The sequence below is a fragment of the Echinops telfairi genome, unplaced genomic scaffold (genome assembly GCF_000313985.2).
Source record: "Echinops telfairi isolate 266 unplaced genomic scaffold, ASM31398v2 ScPeMD7_11;HRSCAF=52, whole genome shotgun sequence".
Lineage (NCBI taxonomy): Eukaryota > Metazoa > Chordata > Mammalia > Afrosoricida > Tenrecidae > Echinops > Echinops telfairi.
This window is the reverse complement of record NW_022103908.1, coordinates 39,150,508-39,171,424: the sequence shown is the minus strand read 5'-3', so window position 1 is coordinate 39,171,424 and position 20,917 is coordinate 39,150,508. Positions and strand designations below refer to the sequence as shown.

The 20,917-nt window shown below is 43.6% G+C and overlaps 1 protein-coding gene across 1 annotated transcript in view; it reads right to left on the bottom strand.

The window, feature by feature from the left end:
* Window positions 1-3,374: 3,374 nt before the first annotated feature.
* The window catches only part of GTF2F2 (general transcription factor IIF subunit 2), a 210,755-nt gene continuing 193,212 nt past the window's right edge, over window positions 3,375-20,917 (bottom strand). The window contains exon 8 of the mRNA XM_004707923.2: window positions 3,375-3,930. Coding sequence (XP_004707980.1) covers window positions 3,811-3,930 — 120 coding nt within the window. The 3' untranslated portion in view covers window positions 3,375-3,810. The remainder of the gene's footprint in view (window positions 3,931-20,917) is intronic.

The following is a 20,917-nucleotide window of genomic DNA, read 5'->3' as shown; positions in this document are numbered from 1 at the left end:
CATCAGATTGAGGTTTTTAACTTGGCAAGAGTTTTTGGTGTACTTCCATAAAAGTACCAAACTCATATGTACTTATGGTGTACTTCCATAAAAGTACCAAACTCATGTCTTTAAGATTTTGAAACAAATGGTAGTATTCTATAAAATGCTAGACTATGCTAGCATTTATACAGGGGGGGGCTCCAACAGGTTTTTGGTTTTTTTAAAAATCACTTTATTAGGGGCTCATACAACTCTTATCACAATCCATACACACATCAATTGTGTAAAGCGCATTTGTACATTCATTGCCCTCATCATTCTCAAAACATTTCCTCTCCACTTAAACCCCTGGCATTAGGTCCTCATTTTTCCCCTCCCTCCCCGATCCCCCCTCCCTCATGAGCCCTTGATAGTTTATAAATTGGTATTTTGTCATATCTTGCCCTGTCTGACGTCTCCCTTCACCCACTTTTCTGTTGTCCGTCCCACAGGGAGGTCACATATAGTTCCTTGTAATCGGTTCCCTCTTTCCAACCCACTCTCTCTCTACCCTCCCTGTTTCGCCACTCACACCACTGGTCTTGTAGGGCTCATCCACCCTGGATTCCCTGCATTTTCAGTTCCTATCTGTACCAGTGTACATCCTCTGGTCTAGCCAGACTTGCAAGGTCGAATTCGAGTCATGGTAGTGGGAGCGGAGAGGAAACATTTAGGAACTAGAGGAAAGTTGTATTTTTCATCGTTGTTACATCGCACCCTGACTGGCTCATCTCCTCCCCGAGACCCCTCTGCAAGGGGATCTCCAGTGGCCTACTAATGGGCTTTGGGTCTCCACTCCGCACTCCCCCCATCATTCACTATGGTAAGATTTTTTGTTCTGATGATGCCTTACACCTGATCCCTTCGACACCTCGTGGTTGCATAGGCTGGTGTGCTTCTTCCATGTGGGCTTTGTTGCTTCTGAGCTCAATGGCCGCTTGATTACCTTCAAGCCTTTAAGACCCCAGACGCTGTACTTTTTGGAACAATTCTGTTACCTTTCATAAGCGGTTTCAAGTCCCCTTGCACTTGTTTCCAAGGCCTCTTTCTTCACCCTGTCCCCGTATCTCCGCAGCACTCTCTCCCTCTCTCAGACCCATTCTTTTTTTAAAAATCGTTGTATTAGGGGCTCATCCAACTCATACAACTCTTTACATCAATTGTGTAAAGCACATTTGTACATTCGTTGCCCTGATCATTCTCAAAACATTTGCTCTCCACTTAAGCCCCTGGCATCAGTTCCTCATTTTTTCCCTCCCTCCCCAGCCCATTCTAGTCACGACAGGACCCCATCCCATGACTCTGGCAGCCCCCTTCCCCAAGTCCACATGGCCTTATCACAAAAGCAGAGCTCACTCTAGTCACACCTCATATCTGAACAGTCGAAGGGCATTAGGGACGAACATTTTAGCAAAATGACCTCGGTGTTAAAAGTGGACGTCTGGTCCTTGTCCCGTGGGAAGGGAGGTACAGGGGTGGGGTGGGTGTGTCTGGGTTCAAATTGGGATGCCAAAGACCAACTCCTCCTCCTCCTTCACCACTTTACTGGATGTCAGCTCCATTTCCTGGTTTGGAGGTAGGCTTGAGGGGAGAGTAGGGGAGGTTGGGGATGTACACTTTGCCCTGGGCATAGAATTCTTACAAAGAAGGACCGGTGCTCACAATGGGATGTTGGGCGGAAAACGGGTCTAGAAAATGGATATGACCTGCCTCTCAGCACTGCTTCTGAGGATGGCACGAGGCCCCGTCGTAGAGGCATCTCCTTGTCCAGCACCGCACGCACCTGGTGAGTGCTGCCGTGGGTCCACCGACAAGCACCACCACCAACAAAATCAGTCTGCACGTACATTTCTTCTCAGCCGTGAAGAAGATGGCAACTTTGCTGGAATCTGAGAGCAGCTCACGCGACACAATAGAGCCAAATCCGTTTTCTTTTTTAAGACATATCACTTGAGGAGTTATTGTGGCAACGTGTAATTTCAGATCTTTCCAATCCTAGCAACTGCAATCTTATTACATTTCGTCAGCTAAAACATCCTCTAGGAGTGTGTATTTGCCAAGTTTAACCATTCATCTACTAAGTCGGGTCTTCCTGTCCTCTTATGAGCAGACATACTCCGTGAGGCCTCCTGGCTCCCTCTCTCACAGCAGGGAGCTGGGTCTGGGAATCAGACTCCCTGACGTTGGCTGTCAGGAGCATGCTTATTAGCGCAAGAAAGTCAAGAAATAACAGGGAATAGACTGGAGGAGGCGACTCCCCGTGACTGAAAGCTGTGTTTTAGCATCACATATGAAGGCATTAAAAAAAAATTAATCAGGAATAACACCAAGATAAATGACCTATCTTACTGAATAGACTACATGTGTCTAAGAGACCCAAGAAGATAGAACCATATGCAATGAGGTGAAAATTAACTAAATCAAGCAGAAGCCAAGTTTACAGACAAACACAAACCCAGCCTCCAACGAGCCAGCTGTCCCAGCCCAGCACTCAACCCACCGCCAATTGGGCCACCCTGGCAGGCACTCCAGCACCAGAATAAAAGGCAGGGACAGAGGGGACACAGGCCTGTTTCCGGTCAGTAGCATCTATCAAAAAAGACAAGTGTTGAATAAGTTAATTAAGAAAGAAGAAAAAAAAGACAGGCATTTTGGAAAGACCTAGGCTAAACACGATAGGGGTCTAGAACTTTCGATTTTATATTCCTTTCCCTCCTCCTCGTCTTCTCATCACACCGGTATCCTCAAGCCTCCAGTAAGCAGGAACTGAAAGGTGATGGGAGGTGCCAACACGTCACTGGGTGGCGCAGTTAGGCACGGGACTGGAACCTACCCAGAAGTGCCTCCCACCAGCCTGATGACCCGCTTCTCCAAAAGCGGCCACTGAGAGTCTGAGAGGGCACAGCTCTGCTGTGACACCCAGAAGGGGTGCCTCGGGCGACTTCCGAGACCCACCTGTCCAAACTGGAGGTGGCACGAGCGCAGGCTGCTCAGAATGTCCCCCCGGGGCGTGCACGAGGGCCATTTCTCTCTGCAGTGTCTCTCCACCTCAGAGCTCGAGCGGAGGGGAGAGGGCACAGCTTGTGAGAGGTTATAATCTGCTCGGGGGAGACACTATCTTGGCATCTTGGACAGGGAGTTAACTCTTAATTATTTTAAAAGTAAATAAAATAAACACCAATGAATGATGATTTTTCTGATTCCTTGTACCCGGGTGAAGGAAGTTAATGATGAAGACTGTGTTCTTACTACAAATGCTCATAGACACGTTCTCCTTTGAATCAGGTAACTGTTCACCTGTAAATAACAAAGATGTGTGTTTGATCTCTGGTAAGCAAAGAAGGAGCGACTGCTTGGTTTTCTCATAAGTTCAGAACTAGGAAGATCGAATCTTTATTCCTTTTAACGCGAGTTGGTCATTTTTCCTTACATGCCTTTCTCCAGGTCTGTGTTCTCGCAGCTCCAGAGGACACAGCGAGGACAGGGTGTTTCACATAGAAGACAGTCCCACTTTTACAGCTCAAGAGCTAATACTTCAAAAGAACCTGTTCCTAACCCTCCAACCTCTATCCATAGCACAAATAATCTGGCTTAATCCAAGTGTATAAATAAATTTGTTCTTCTCAAAAGCACTCTGCAAACTTTGTAAGAATGGTTGGCTTTAAGGAATCTGGCAGAGAAGCTAGGGAACCAGTCATGAACCCTCTCTCCAGGTGGAGCCCAATGTCTGCGACCCACGCCGGACTCAGGAGCACCCGAGATGCCGCGTCTGTGCTCCGGGAAGGCTGCTCAGTCGCTCTTCTCTTCCACTTGATAATGCCTGTATTCTGGCTTCAGCTCCCACGTGTTTTTGTGGGCTCCTTTTACATTCTGAACACCAATTTCTCGTAAGATTTCCTTCAGGTAGACCTAAAAGACAAAAAAACGAAGAGTTGAGTGTACAAAGGTAGGAAAGGCAAAATAAAAGTGCCAAAGTATATTTGTAAGTGATAAAAACTGTGAGCCTGAAAGTTCAATAAGAGTTCTCTGTGCAGATACTCATTTGACGCATGCAATGCATGATTAAGTATGTGATGACGTGTTTCAGAGGGGCTAACGTTTGACATGCTAACAACTTTACAGCTTAAAGGATAAAGCCTCCATGCAAACACCGGTTTCACGTCGATTATGACATACAGCATGCAAGGTTTGGCCAAGCGGTGACTGGGCCTTAAAGGTCAATAGTTTATCTCTGGAGGAAAGATGGTATGGAAAATTCACAGATACATGACAACAATTAGTCCACAGGGCCAATGAACTACACAACCACCAGTCTCCACAACCTTAGCATCAGAAGAACTAGATGGTGCTCTGAAAGGAACCATGTTAGAAGGCCCTGGAGGGAGCGAGAGAAATTCGAAACAAAGCTAAAAATCATGAGACCAGGCTCATGGCCAGACAGACACTGATGGGGCCATGACACGATGGCCCTTAACCTTCAGGTCTGGAAGTGAGCTCACCCCAGTGGTAGACTCATTCATCGTTTATGAGCATGAGGGTAGCGTTTGCCCAGTAACAAAGACCAGAGGGCCTAGGAAAGAAGGGCAAAGGAAGCAGCAAGCAGAGGTGATGCAGAGGGGACAGCAATTGATGAGCTGACATAAAATGTGTATGAAGTCCTGATGCAAACCTGGCGATCTGCTCTGTAAATCATCCCTTAATTGTAAAAAAATGAATGGCACCAGGGCTTGGTTCACAATTGGAGCAGGTGTTCCGATTCTAAGGACAGAACATGTTGTTAGGGATGGAACTGTGCTCCCCCCAAATGTGTGTTGTGAGTCCCTGTGGACGAGAAGTCCTGGTGACACAATGGGCAAGCACTTGGCCATTAGCAGTCTGAAGTCACAGGGGCCCCACGGGAGCAAAGACCTGGCAATCCGAAGGGGCAGTTCTCCTGGGTGGTGCAGGGCCACTAGCGGGTGGAACTGACTTGAGAACACACAACACAAGCTCTGAATGCAATCCTAGTGGGAAAAGGTTCCCGTGTTATTCTGATGAGGCCCGCTAAGTGGGGGGCGGGTGTGTGTGTGGCCACAAGTCCCAGACACAGAAGTGAGGACACACAGGTGGGGGAAGAGAGATGGCAGGCCACATGAAGATCCCCAAGAATGAGAAGCTGAAGAGGTGAGCACCTTCTCCCTGCAGGGCCAAGATAGAGAAGTGCCTGCGCCCTCTAGCCAGTACCTGGACTGTAGGCTGATGTGAGCAAACACAGTTCTGCTGTTGCTGAAGCTGAAGCCATCCACCCATGGTACTTCTGCTATACTGCACAAAGAAGCTAAGACACATATTTTAAAAAGACAACTTGTTTGGGGAAGATATACATAAACTCAGAACCCAAGCAAAACCCAGGCATCCAGTCAGGTCCGCGACAGTTCCTGTGGAGGCCGGACGAGTTGGAATCCACTCGATGGCAGGGAGTTGGTTGGTTTGGGAAAGAGCAACGTACGGATATGTGCTGGCCCTGCTTGCCACAGCCCTATGAGGAAGAAATGCTCACAAGGTGAGCTACTAAGGAGCATGGGCATGACTGCTCTTCTGGGCTCGGCTCTTCCAAAGGAAAGACACGAGAGAGGCAGGGGCAGAACTCGGATTGCAGTATTACAGGTCCCCAAATGATAACTCAATTCAGAGAAGCAATGTCTGCAATGTACTCAGCCAACAAGCATGCCCTATAAGCAGACTAATACAAGTATCAAGGGCCCTGCGAGCCAGACTGGACGAGGCGGCGATGAGTTTCAGAATACAAACAGAAGTCTTCCTCTCCCGGAGAGGAGAGCTAATTACTGAAAAGTGATTTTCCTGGGGCAGAACAAATTTATTCAAAATTTCAATTCAAAGACTGGTAACAGTACCAAAGCGGCTCATCCTACCACAAATTCTTAATAAGACTGTTTTAAAATGTATCCCTAAATCCTAAGGGGTAATATATGTAAGAAAATTCACACAAACAATAGTATATAAGCTTTGTGCAAGTCAAAATGAATGCTTCACATATTTCATTAGGTTACTTTAGTTTGAAGTATCTACTAAAATAAAACCAAACTAACAGCCAGTGAGTTGATGCTGACTCATAGCGTCCCTATAGAACATGGTAGACTGTCACTTTTTACGGGAGTAGAAAGGCTGCCTTTCCCACAAAGCAAGAGGTAGCTTTCAATTGCATACATTGCAGTTAGCAGCTCAACTCGTAACCACTACTCTCCTAGGGTTCCTTGAAGTACAGAGTATGTGGAGATTATTATTAGTTTTTGACTCGGATAGGGGAATGCTATATACAGTTGGGAACTTAAAAAACATTTTTTTTCAAATAATGTTTTATTGGCATATCTTATTCATTCCACTATATCCCTTCCCAACACTTGGGAACTTTTATTTCCGTAAAGAGAGGTCCAGTGACCAGGCTTATCTGTTCCCGAGTCTATCTCTATACGAGGGGGTACCCCTCACCCCCAAACAAAACAAAACAAAATGGAAAATGCTCTGCTGGGCAGAGCTTTAGTAGTTTGAAATTTTCCTGCTGGGCGGGCATCAAGCAACTCTTGGGTTAGTGCACCCAGTGGCATCACCTGGGAAAGTTCTCTCTGGTCACAGGTATCCAAACAGATGAGTTTGAAAAATGTTTCCGAGACGGGAACTGCAGATTTGACAAATGTTATGAAGTGTAATGGAGAATACTGTGAAGGTGATAAGGTTGTCTTGTAAAAAAAAAAAATTCAAATCACAGCTTTGTAATAAAAATTCTGTTCTTTTGGGTACCCCATTGTATATTGGTTTTATATGGCTGATGAGGAGACAAGAAGAAAAGTCCTGGTCGGGGCTGTTCCCCAGGTCTCAGCCTGTGGTAACCAGATGTGCTCCATAGTACGTGTGGCAGGAGCGTTTTGCTGAGTGATGCTGAGAGGGCGAGGAAGCTAGAATGCTCCCATCAGGGACCAGCACTGGCACTGCCCCAACAACATTCATACACTGTGATGCTGAGAGGGTGAGGAAGCCAGAATGCTCCCATCAGGGACCAGCACTGGCATTGCCCCAACAACATTCATAAACTGCCACACATACTCTACAGGAGTGCGCCTGTGCACACCCTGAGACTTTTCCACTGAAATTTCATAAACGTTAAGTGGATACGATTTTTTTTACATTTAGTAAAATTGTAAAAATAATTACAAAGCTCTTGTGAAAAAATAATAGTAATTTATAAATTATCAAAGGTTTATTGGGGAGAGAGGGGGTAAAAATGAGAGGCTGATACCAAGGGCTGAAGTAGAAAGAAAATGTTTTGAGAATGAGGATGGCAACAAATGTACAAATATGCTTGACACAATGGAGGGATGGATGGATAATGATGAGAGTTGTGCAAGTCCCCAATAAAACGATTAAAAAATAATAATACTAAAAATAAAAAGCAGCTCTTGTGCAGGAGTCCCAGTGGCATCCGGCCGTGACGGGCTTCCCACTTCAGAACTGCCGCAGACCGCAGAGGAGGCTTGCGGAACACACGCCTCATCAGTGAAAACTTCTGGGGCCGGGCTGAGGAATGTGCCTTTCAAACAAGGCCCACACATCCCCGCCCTCAGATCCCAGGACCGTCCAGTCCAGGCTGTGGAGCACTGCTCAGCACTCTGGACCGTATACTGTGGAGTGCCCGCCTTGCAGCACACTCACACCAGCCTACACTGGCACGGCACTCTGTGTGGGATCTTTCAGACCATCTTTGAAGTATGTGTCATGTGAAATGTTTATGGCGTCTGTTCACTTAGAAGTAGGTTCTCACCTCGGAGCCCAGTGGCTGAGCAACCATCCCCAGACTGACTCTCGGACTTCCTGGGGACCCAGCTCTGTCTTCATTCCAGTCTCAGCAGCTAAGCCCAGCAGGTGGCAGCAGTGGATCACCGCAGCCCTGGTCTCACAGGGGCCACCTGCTTCCCACACCTTCTGCAGCTGGCACTGCCACCATCTGCTACTTCAAATTACTTTTAAAACCCAGGACGCTCTTTCTAACTATATGAGATTCACACACGGGAAATAATAGGTGGGCACAAATGATTTTCAGTGTCAGGGCCCAAAACGGCATCTTTGTGAAATTCCCATGACTGGTTTCTCGTGCAGCCGGCTAAGACCCCTGCACACAGCACTGCATGGCCACAGTGCACAGCCCTTGCCAGTAGCCCACGGAGCCCGGTGCACCATTTATATTGGAGATGCAGAAAACAGGAAGCCCAAATAGGGTCCAACTCAACCCACTGCCAGCGAGCTGATGATTGTGTCCAAACTCAGTGGCTTTCATGTGTGTCCATCCCCATTCTGGTAATATAGGATACAGCGCAATGAGGATTTTTTTATATACCAGGGGCACCCCCCCAAAAAAGAAATGATCATCAGCTTTTTGGGTAGCCCCTCCTATGAATCACTAGCCCCTTCTCCCCTAACCACAACTAAGAATGGCATGAGGTGTGTCAATTTGTGAGGTAACAAGATGGATGTAGGGTCACAAGGTAGTCATGGTAGAGAGCTATTTGGAGGACTGGAGGGTGGGGAGAGGGGTAGGACAGGGTGACAGACGCCCTTGGTTTTCATATGTTCCATACTATAACCTTAGATAAGAAGCACACTGCCGGCGGCGGGGAAGCAGCGGGGAAGGCAGGGAAGAACAAGACTGGAAAAGAGGCACAGGGGAGAAGACACCGGTGGAAGCAGTGAGCACACCCCCTCCTCTGCTGGAAATGTCCCACGGCTTGCCCTTTGGCCAAGGGGCGAGCCTCACAGGGATCCATTCAGGTCTGTTTCCCTTCGGCCCATCTTTCCCGACACTCTAAGCATGCCTGCTGTTTCTACGTCTGCGTGCTTCTAGTTCTTTCCATATGCTCCTTCCCATTCCTCAAACCAGACCTTGGCCTTTAAGGTAGACTCAAACACCACTTTCTCACAGCGCTGCCCTAATAGTCCCTATCACTTGGATTTCACATGACACATACTTCAAAGATAGTCGGAAAGATCCCATATTGTAATTCCTTAATTTACATGTCCATCTCTCCCAGGAAACCATTTGTTTCCAAGAGACAGAGCGATACTTATTCACGTCTGTAATCCCAGAATGATTACAGTGCCTGCCTGCCTGCCTGGCACATCATACTTAGGCTGAGTGAACAGGATATTGTTAAGAGTAGACAAGGGGCAACTAAACAGCAAAAAAGACAAAGAACCTATTGTAACACAGGCAAAGGACTTGAACAGAAATCTCTCTACAGATACAGAAACAGGTAATAAGTATATAAAAGATACTTGACATTCTCAACCGATTCTCAAAGTCAAAAACCCAAACTCACTGCCTCGAGTCAATTCTAACTCATAGGACTGCATAAGACAGAGAACAACTGCCCTTTTTGGGTTTCTAAAACTTCAAATCTGTACGTAAGTAGACAGCCTGTCAGTCTCCCGAGTGGCAGCTGGTGGGTTCAAACCACTGATCTGGTGGTTAACAGCTCAAGGTCTCACTTCATCTACACTAAAAACCCACTGCCATCAAGGTGATTCCAATTTCTAGCAACCAGGTCTTTATGAGAGCAGACAGCCTCATTTTCCTCCCATCGAAACTCAATTTTGGTCCCATGGAGTGGAAAGTGGGCTTGAACACTGACCTTGAGATTAGCAGCCCCAAACTCATCCCACTAAGCCACCAGGACTCTGCCTTATCCACTAGGCTGATTATTATAGAAAAAGAAAGACACAAATAAGTGTTGGTGCGAATGAGAAATCGTGCTGTTGCCCCGGAAAATGATTTGGCAGAAAACACTCTGGTAAGTCCTTACATAGTTATAGGGGTAACTATCATATGACCCAGCAATTCCACTCTTGGGTATGTACTTCAAAACCCTAACTGCAACCAGACTCAGACACCTGTACACTGAGGCTTACTGACGCAGCATTCACAATAGACAAAAGGTAGAAACAACTCAAGTGTCCATCAACAGATGAATGGGTAAGCAGAATACACTGCATTTCCCATATGCAGAGGCTTCAAAAACTTTATGGAAAATGGAATGAAAGGATAATGGAATTTGCCCACAAACTCCGTGATCGCCCTCTGAACCTTGAAACATTATTTGGCAATGAAAAAGAATGAAGTGTTGATACATATGCTACGTGGAGGAACCACAAACCACTACGCTAACCGAAGGCAACCAGACACAAAGGCCACCTCTTTTAATTCCATTTTCCCAGGAACTTCTAAAGCGTGGTATTGTTTGAGCTCACTCACATGAAACATCTAGCACAGATGATGCACAGAGCAGAGGGCAGGACTTTCTGGAGGGTTGATGATAAAGTGGTGGAAAGCAGTAAGTGGTGACTGACAACTGCACAACACGGTGAGTGTAATAAGTGCCGGGGCCTCAAGCCTATGACAGTGTATAAAGCGGCAATTTGAGGCTGTATATTTTTACTACACATACACACCCGACAAAGAGCTAAGAGGATCGGTGGAGGGTGGGGAGGGAAGAGCCAACTCATGGTTCACGGGGATATATGATGTTTATTCTACTTCTTTCTATTGTTAGAACTCAGACAAGCTCTGTTTAGCTTGTAGGGCAATGCCCCAGTTTGAAAAACAAAATTTTACTGACTAAATCACAATACCTGAATTTGAATGATGATTACTAAAATGTGGCTTGAGACAAGGCCAGTTGAGGGGAAGCCTTTTCTTAGGTTCTAACAAGAATGAAGATTAATGGCTAATTTTGTTTTCCATTTTTAAATTATTCACGCACATATTTTTGTAGCACTTACTGTGTGCCAGGCACAGGTTAAAAGAAAGAAATCAGTCGCTTCGTCCCAGAATTCAGAGTTCTAAGATTAGAGTGTGGGGAGGGCACACAAAGGCACCCAGAGCAGACGTCAAGTAATGAAGACCCATGGGCCAGTGCTACGGGAACACAGAGAAGCAGCACCTCACCCAGCTGAGTCAGAATGTTAGAGTCTTGGAAGATGAATATTTCACTATTAGAACTGAACACAATTCTATACCGAGCAGGACAAATTAGTTCTTCTTTTAAACATTGAGATATTTTCCAATTAATTTTTTTGCTTGGCTGCCTGTATTCTAAACAAAGCACCCTAGATCTGATGAGGTCACCTTTAAGTCACGTAGGATTGAAGCTATTTCTTATTTCTTATTACAGTCCATGTGCAGTGTGGCAGCACAACATTTGAGATAAAAAGCCAGCAAGTCTCCACCAAAGGGATGTGTGGGAGAGTATTTACAGCAAGTCTGAATGCAGAAGAAAGGGGATGTAACATTACAGTTTCCCTGGAAGGAAAACCACAGAGCAGACTGGCGTAAAACAGGTCAAATGATTAGGAAGCTGTTTGTTATTTGTGGGTCCGGACAGGAATTCACAGATCAGCATCCTGGCCTCCCCAAGACAGGGACACACCGATGCAGGCTCACAAAGCACAGTGGTCTCCTTTTCCCTCTCACTCCTCCTCCTGACATTTCTCAGCCATCCTTTCCTCCTGTTCTGCTATACCGAGAACTCACTGCAGAGCACCACGGCGCCTCAGAGAAAAGCACCACGCACACAACCAATCAACCACATCAGGGTTCCTACACACCTGTGCCACAGCGCTCATCTATCAGGTACTGATGCTTGCGGTGAGCTACATATTGACTAGGATGCTAGTCAATATCTATTTAAGATCTCTATTAAAGATGGTCCCAACGAACCGACGCACAGTCACAAGAGAGAAATGTATTCCGTGCTTTTTAGAGGAGGTCCAGGGGAAAGACAAGCATTACTAATTCTGCGACAGTGTTAAACGCTTGCTACATTTTATGTGATTTTGGTGCAACCACCTGTGACTCCCTTATGCAAGGTCAACAGAACAAGGTCAGCACAACTGATGAAGGCTGGATGGCAGAGTGTTTGTTTTAGGCATATAGGAGGAATCCGCTAGCACAAAGGCTACAGGTACTCTACTTGCTTCATATAAAAAAACTGTGAAAGAGAAACAGAAGGTGATGCTGGAAGCTTCCCTGGAATAGAGGCCATTTCCATATTTTCTTCCTCCTTTTTTCTAATTTTATCATCTCTGCCCTGCTACACACCACTACCATCTTCTCCCCAGGGAGGCACCAGTTGCATTTCTTCCTTCATTCAACTCCAAAAAAAAAAAAAAATCAAACCACAATCTCAACCCAGCACTTCCTTACCACTTGATCCAAACAGAATAAACAGCTTAATATTAGATTAATATTTCTGTGCTAGTTTTAGCCAAGAACTACCTGACATCAGCAATGCCCTCCCTCGTTCCAGTCCTTCTTCTGAATGCTGGCAACTCCTTGCTCATGTACTGCTGCAACTAGTTTCTGAATTCTCTCCAGTAAAACTTTACTTATGTAAGAAATTAATGAAACTGTTTGCCAAGGGGAACACCTTTCTTAGGAATGGGAACAAATCTGAATCTCTTCCAGCTGGTTGGGCAGGTAGTTGTCTTCCAAAATTTTTGACATAAGATGAGCCAACACTCCCAGGACTTCTTATCTCTTGAGACATCTCAATTAGTATTCTGCTAAATTCCTGGGTCTTTGTTTTTCATCAATGCTCATAAACAGAGGTTGGATTTTTTCCTTCAATACCACTGGTTTTTTATCATATGCTTACTTCTGTAATGGACAGAAACTGAGAAATTCTTTTTGGTACAGTAGTGACTATTTTCCTCATTAAAAAAAAAATTCTATTGGGATCTCTTACAGATATCCTAACATTCTATAATTCAATCACATCAAGCATTATTGTACAAATGATACCACAGCAGTTTCAAAACATTTTCTTTCTTTTTTTTGATCGTTTTACTGGGGGCTCATACAACTCTTATCACAATCCATATGTACATCAATTGTGTAAAGCACATTTGTACATTCATTGCCCTCATCATTCTCAAAACATTTTCTCTCCACTTAAGCCCCCAGCATTAGGTCCTCATTTTTCCCCTCCCTCCCCGCTCCCCACTCCATCATGAGCCCTTGATAATTTATAAATTTGTTATTTCGTCATAACTTGCCCTGTCCGACGTCACCCTTCACCCACTTTTCAGTTGTCCGTACCCCAGGAAGGAGGTCACATAAAGTTCCCATTTTACTTCTTGAACTCCTTGATATCAGTTTCCCTTTATCCATGCCCCCAACCAGCAACCTTCACTTATTTATTTATTTATTTACCTTTGTGGTATCTTACACCATCCACTATATCCATTCACATACAATTCTGTTGTTTGCGCCCGTTGAGTGGAGTTATACAGTCATCAATGCTACCACGTCTCCCCTCACCCCCTCTTCCCCTCCCCTCAGGGAACCATGATTCCTGTTACTGTTTCTGACGGGTGATCTATCTTGGCTTTCATGTACTGAATGATCTTAATTATACAAATGAACACATGCAAGTCTAACATGATTAATGAGGTAAAACAAAAACCGTAAAAAAAGATAGAAACCATAATAGTAGAACAGGAAATATTAAAGAACTAGAGAATACTAATGTGTTTCATCAATGCTCTACTGCAACCTAGATTTATCCCCCCCACCCACCCCCAACTTCTTTTGATGTTTACTGCACTGCTCAATGCTCAACTCAACACCACTGAGTCCATTCTCAGTTACATTGACCCTATAAAACCCTCTAATATTGCAAGTCGAGGCTTGAATTTTTCTTCAGTTCTTTTAGTCTGAGCAATTCCATGTATGTTCTTTCTTTTTCTTCCTATGGACTTTCTAACTCGTGGGTGTTTGCGTATCTGATAATAATTTACTTTGTATCTTTGAGCTGCCATTTTAAACTTTCTGTTCAACTCTTTTCTCATCATTCCTTCCATTCACTTTGGCGACTCTGTTTTAAAGCAAGTTTCATACTTTCTTCTGAGATTCATTTTGGCCTTTTCTTTGGAAGGATATTTAGCTTTCTTTGTGTATGGTGTCCTTGAGGCCATTCCACGACCTGTCTGTACATGGTCATCAAGACTTATTGTGTCAGTGCAGGAACTGCGCCCAATCTGACCTCACTCAACACTGAGGAGAAACACTAAGGGCGTGCGACAGAACAGCCAGGGAACAGAGAAATGAAGCCCCCAGGGAGTACCAAAAATAGACTTTGGGGTCAGGGTGTGGTACCCCATCAGATTCGACTGGAAAACACCCTAAAGGTAAACATACAGACCTTGAACTATTTACAGGCTTTTCTTTTTTTGTGGTTTTTATTGTTGTTTTGTTGCTCTGTTTTCCTGTCTTGTTTTTTGTGCATATTATTATCTCTGCAGGTCTATCTAGATAAGATAGGCGGGGTAAACAATCTGGAGAAAACAATGGGACTCGTGGTTCTGGGGGGACATGGGAGATGGGGAGGCGGGGAAAGGAAGTGGGTGTTAACAACCACAGGGACATGGGAACAACAAGTGATCTAAAATCGATGGCAAGGAGGGTGTAGAAGACCTGGAAGGGCTTGATCAAGGGCAATGTAACTGAGAGGAATTACTGAAACTCAAATGAAGGGTGAACATGATAGTGGGACAAAAGCAAAGTAAAAGGAAATAGAGGAAGGAACTAGGAGGCAAAGGGCATTTATAGAAGTCTAAATACAGGCATGTACATATGTAAATCTATTTATATATGATGATGGGGACATATATCTATGTGCATATATTTATAGGTTTAGTATTAAAGTAGCAGATGGACCTTGGGACTCTACTTAAGTACGCTCTCAACGCAAGAACACTTTGTTCTACTAAACTGTCATTCCATGATGCTCACCTTCCCAATATGATCGGGAGGTATTTAAGAATAGATTTTTTAAAAAAACAAGCAAAAATAGTGTTTATTGTGAAGTAGGTTTACAGAGTAGATCATCAGTTTTACCTTCAGCAATTCACACACATTTTGTTTCATATCACCCACTGCAATTTCTTTGCTTTCTATTCTGAGACTCATCTTCTGGAACTGTATCCAACAGTGTTCAGCTGTTATTCATAAGGTTTGTTCGGACAGCTTTTTTGTGTGTGCGGAAGTAAGTAGATCGCCAAATCTTTCTATCTACTCAGTCTGAGTCTGGAAGCTCTTGAAAAACCTGTCCACTCTAGGTGACCATGATGATAGGCGAAAAACTAGTGACATAGCTTCCAGCATCATAATCACATGCAAGCTACCACAGTATAATAGTTAGATGGATCTTGGCTGTAATCAGTGAATAACCTCAAGGATGTTTACCTGCGTTTTATTGACTATGCAAAGTCATTAAACTGTACAGATCATAACAAACGTCTGAATAACATTATGAAGAATGGGAATTTCATAACAATTAATTGTTGCATATGTGAAACCTGTCCATAGACCATGAGGCAGTAATTCAAACAGAACAAGGAGATACTGCGTGGTTTAAAATGAGATAAAGTGTATATCAAGGTTGTATCCTTTCTCCACACTTACAATTCGGCAGTCTGAGATGCTCACCTTCCTGGCACGATCGCTGAAGACAATGGGTGCACAAGCAAATGTGGTGAAGAAAGCTGATGGTGCCCGGCTACCAAAAGATATAGCATCTGAAGTCTTAAGGTCCTGAAGATAAATGAGCAGCCTCTAGCTGAGAAACAACAAAACCGACATGGAAGAAGCACACCAGCCCGTCCCAACTCGATCGCTGAAGACAAAGCTGGTGCATAAGCAAATGCAGTGAAGAAAGCTGATGGTGCCTGGCTGTCAAAAGATATAGAATCTGGGGTACTATAGGCTGGAAGATAAACAAGGGGACATCTAACTGAGAAACAATAAAGCCCACATGGAAGAATCACACCAGCCTGTGAGATCACAAGGCGTCGAAGGGATCAGGTATCAGGCACCAAAGACAGAAAAAAAAATCATAGCATTGTGAATGAGGGGGAGTGTGGAGTGGTGACCCAGGGCTCATCGTGGGAAATTGGACATCCCCTTGCATAAGGGCTGCAGGGAGGAGATGAGCCAGTCAGGGTGCAGTGTAGCAATGATGAAATATACAATTTGCCTCTAGTTCTTGAGTGCTTCCTTCCCACCACTATCATGATCCCAATTCTACCTTATAAATCTGGCTGGACTGGAGGATGTACACTGGCACAGAAAAGAACTGGAAACAGGGAATCCAGGAAAGATGAACCCCTTGGGACCAGTGGTGAGAGTAGCGATACCGGAGAGGGTGGAGGGAAGGTGGAGTAGAAAGGGGGAACAGATTATAAGGGTCTACATATATATAACCTCCTCCCTCAGGGACGGGCAGTGGAGAAGTGGGTGAAGGGAGACAACGGATGGTGTAAGATATGACAACATTTAATTTATAAATGATCAAGGGTTCATTGGGGAGGAAGGAGCGGGGAAGGAGGGGAAAAAATGAGGAGCTGATACCAAGGGCTCAAGTACAAAGAAAATGTTTTGAGAATGATGATGGCAACATATGTACAAATGTGCTTGACACAATGGATGGATATATGGATTGTGCTAAGAGTTGTACGAGCCCCCAATAAAATGATGAAAAATAAAATTACAATATGCAAAGGATTCAACCCTGCTTGCTCAAAGTAAAGAAACTGAATTACTTATTGAAGACCAAAGCAGCCTTCAGTATGAATTGTAACTTAATACAAGACAAACAAACCTCTTTAAACCTGGACCAAAAGAAAACATTTAGATAGATAGGGGATAAAATTGAAGTTGCCAAAGAATTCATTTTAGTTGGATCCACAATCAATGCCCATGGAAGTAGCAGTCAAAAACATCAAAGGACATATTGCAGTGGTCAAACTGCTTCAAAGGAAGACCTCTTTCAAACGTTAAAGGCAGAGCTGTCACTGTGAGGACCAATGTACACCAGATCCAAGTCAGGGTATTTTCAATCACCTCAAATGCACAAGAAGCCACAAGCTGAAATGAGGAAGATGGAAAAAGAATCAATGCATTTGAATTATCGTGTATACTTGACTATAAGCCGGCCAAATATCAGCCGAGGCACCTAATTTTACCACAAAAGCTGCATTAAAAATGTGCTGAAAAACTTGGCCTATACACGAGTATACAGTATGTTGTTGGTAAAGAAAACTGAATATACTATGGCTGCCAGAAGAAGATATCTGGGTTGGAAAAAGTAGTCAGAAGGCTCCCTAGAAGTGAGGATGGCAAGACTTTACCTCACATAGGTAGAGACCAGTCACGAGAGAAAGACATCATGTCAATGAAAAAGAGGAAGACCTTCAATGAATGGATTGAGACAGTGGCTACCACAGTGGGCTCAAAAGTAAGTAATGATTGTTAGGATGGCGTCGTATCAGGCGGCATTTCATTTCCTGTACGGAGGTCACTCTGAATCAGAATGACCCGGCAGCACCTAACAAGAACCAGCTACCTCGCTTCAGTAACACTGCATCTGTCTGACACTGGCAAATGGTTCATGTGTTTTGAATTCTTTAGATAATCATATTGTACTTCCTTTGGGATCAAACTTTTAAGTACTTTTTCTTTTTGGTCATGCTTTTAAAATATATTAATTGTTTACTAGACGCAATAAAAGTTTGGGAATGTTGGGAAAAATGATAAGCCTGGGATATAATGGAAAAAGAGTTCACCATTAATTCTGGAACATTTAAATACACAAAGATGAAAACATTAAGACTCCCATTGAAACTTAAACACGAATCCCTGCCTTTAGAACCCTGACAACTATTTATAAGCTTATGTGATCTGAAGTCTAGTTTCACTTTTTTTTTCTTTTTATAAGTGGATTTATTTTAACACTCACAAAATTCTAGTTTCAAGTTTAAAAAAATTAGAAAACATCAATTGGAATAGTTATCACTCGTCTACTTGAAAATATAGTTGGAAGTGAAATGACAAGGTAGGGAGAGTATGTTGGTATTTATTTTACCAACAGATATTTTTCAATATTCGTTAACATTTCCAATGAAGTATTATACCCTTAAAAAATCTGTAGAGAGTGTAAAGTTCTACTTTAGGGCAATCGAGGATAAAAGTTTCTGCTATCTGCTCCAGGTTTTAAAAAGGTCATTGATATTGGCAGTCTGTCATAGGTTAAACATAGTTACCATTCCCACTGCCATCAAGTTGATTCCAGTTCACGGTGACACCACATGTAGAACTTCTTTTTTTTGGTCTGTTTTTAAGGTTAGATTTGTGTGTGTGTGAAAATATACACAAAATACATACCAATTCAAGAATATTTACATTATAATTCCGTGAGACTGTTTTCATTCTACACATCAAGCCACCTTTTTCAAAATCTGTTTCCAAGTTATTCACCATCATTAACACACTCATTGCTCAAAGTTCTTGTCTAACTATTTGAGTTACTGGGTCAATTTGATTCCTCATAGCTATTTCTTTAAAAGAGCACAATGTTCAAGGCAAACATTCTATGCCCATAAAGTTAAACTATGATCACTTCAGGGAATAGTTTTAAAGATTTACCCATAGCTGTTTTTTGGGGGGAGGTGGTGGTGGTGGTGGTAGAGTATCACTCAGTCTAAATGGCCCCAGAGTTTGGATTCTATGCGAATTTTAAATTACGTCCCTAAGTCCCTTTCTAGATCAGGATTTTCCTGTGTGACCTCCGAGCAGAACATTCCACAATGGTAGCTGGCCAGCACTCAGATCTGATCTTACGAAAAAAGAGGCAGTTGTTCATGGAGGCAACTAGCACACACTCTAATCCTCTTTAGATTCTTAGCTCTGCTGACTCTTATGTTCGAGGCAAATGGAGAGCAATTGCTGTACTCGTAAGGTTTTTAATGGCTGTGCTATAATCTTATGGCAGTAGATCACCAGGCCTTTCCTCTATGGGAACACTGTGGGTAATTTGAATGGCTAAGCTTTTGAATGCTGTGTCTATCTGTGAGTGTTTTCACTGCCCTTGAGTCAATTCTGACTCACAGAAAGCCTAGAAGAAAGGGTAGAACCGCCCCAGTGGGTTTCTAAGACTGTAACTCTTGGTGGGAGTAGAAACTCTCATCTTTGTCCTAAGGAGCTGGCTGGTGGTTTCAAACTAATGACCTTGTGATTAGCAGCTCAACATATAACCCACTATGCCACCAGGGGTCCCACTACCATATCAGAAAGCCAAACCAGTTCTGTTGAGTTAATTCCAATTCCTAGCAACCTTATAGGATTTCCAAGGCTGTAACTGCTTAAGGAAGTAAGTAGCCTGCCACCCAGCTCTCCTGGGAGTGGCTGCTGCAATCAAACTGCACCTTTTGGGCTAGGAGCTGGCCAGGTACAGCCCATGATCCACCAACTTACAGAGTGAAATGAAAACATGTTTCTACCAAAAATCGTACATGTATGTCCATAGCGACTTTATTCCCACAGCTAAAATGTAGAAACCACCAAATGAATATCAACTGAAAACTGGGTAAGTGAAGTGTGGTACAGCCATACAAGAGAAGACCACATGGCAATAAGATCAAGGTACTCACACATGCTATCACATTGTGGAAGCTCGAGAACATTAGGCAGCCACAAAGAGTGTATGTTACATAATGCCATTTGTATAAAATGTCCAGACGAGAAAGCTCTGGAGAGACAGAGGGGGATTTGTAGTTGTCCGGGATGGGGAAAAGAGGCAGACACAAGAGTCACTACTGGATACAATATTTCATTTTAGAGTGATGAAAATGTCCTAAAATTGATTGTTGATGGCTACATAACCTTAGTGAACACACTGAAATCCAATGACCTGTATACTTTTAAAAAAGTGTACCTTGTACAGAAAATAAAAATTTTAAATTGGAAAAGATTTTATCCCATCACCTCTCCAGCAACAGGAGGCCTCTCTCACACATAACAACACAGAAAGAGAACGCGACTACTTATTCCCAGATCATCCTGGGTGAAGTAATGTTTCTAATAAAAAGTGCCTGTCCTGAAATAACTGTCCAGGGACATTTTAGAAAGAAATGATGGGCTGGTCATGCTGAAGCACTGACATTACCAGACCCTCTGCCAACAGGCATATATATTCCACTCCAGTCCCAATTCACAAATCAGATTTTTGTCCAATGCAGAGACCAGTGCTAGGAAAGACTTTTTTCCTTTCTTATTTCCTTGAAACAATTTCTATAGGGATGGCATGCCCAGGGGCTAACTAAAGAACTCAGAAGGCAGTTGCCAGGCTGAAAAAACTTTTCCTCTCCAAAAATCAAAGAGAATGTGCAGGATCATAGGAAAGGTAATAGCTTTCATTACTCTCCCTGCCAGATTAAATACAAACGTTTATTTGAAATATTTGTATACAAATGTCCAATATGGGAGGAGAAAACAATGCGACCGATGGTTCCAAGGGTGACATGTGAGGGAGGGGGGGGGCGGGGGGAAGAAAGTGGGTGTTAACCCAGGGACAAAGGAACAACATGTGATCCAAAATTGATGGTGAGGAGGGTGTAAGGCCTGGTAGGGCTTGATAAAGGGCAATGTAACCGAGAGGGATGACTGAAACCCAAATGAAGGCTTAGCATGCTAGCGGGACAAGAGGAAAGAAAAAGGAAATAGAGGAAAGAACTAGGAGGCAAAAGGCATTTATAGAGGTCTAAATACAGGCATGCACATATATAAATTTATTTATAATATGACAATGGGGAAATAGATCTATGTGCATATATTTATAGGTTTAGTATTAAGATAGCAGGTGGACATTGGGACTCTATTCAAGTACTCTCTCAATGTAAGAACACTTTGTTCTATTAAACTGGAATTCCATGATGCTCACCTTCCTAACAAGATCGCTGAAGACAAAATGGGTGCATAAACAAATGTGGTGAAGAAAGGTGATGGTGCCTGGCT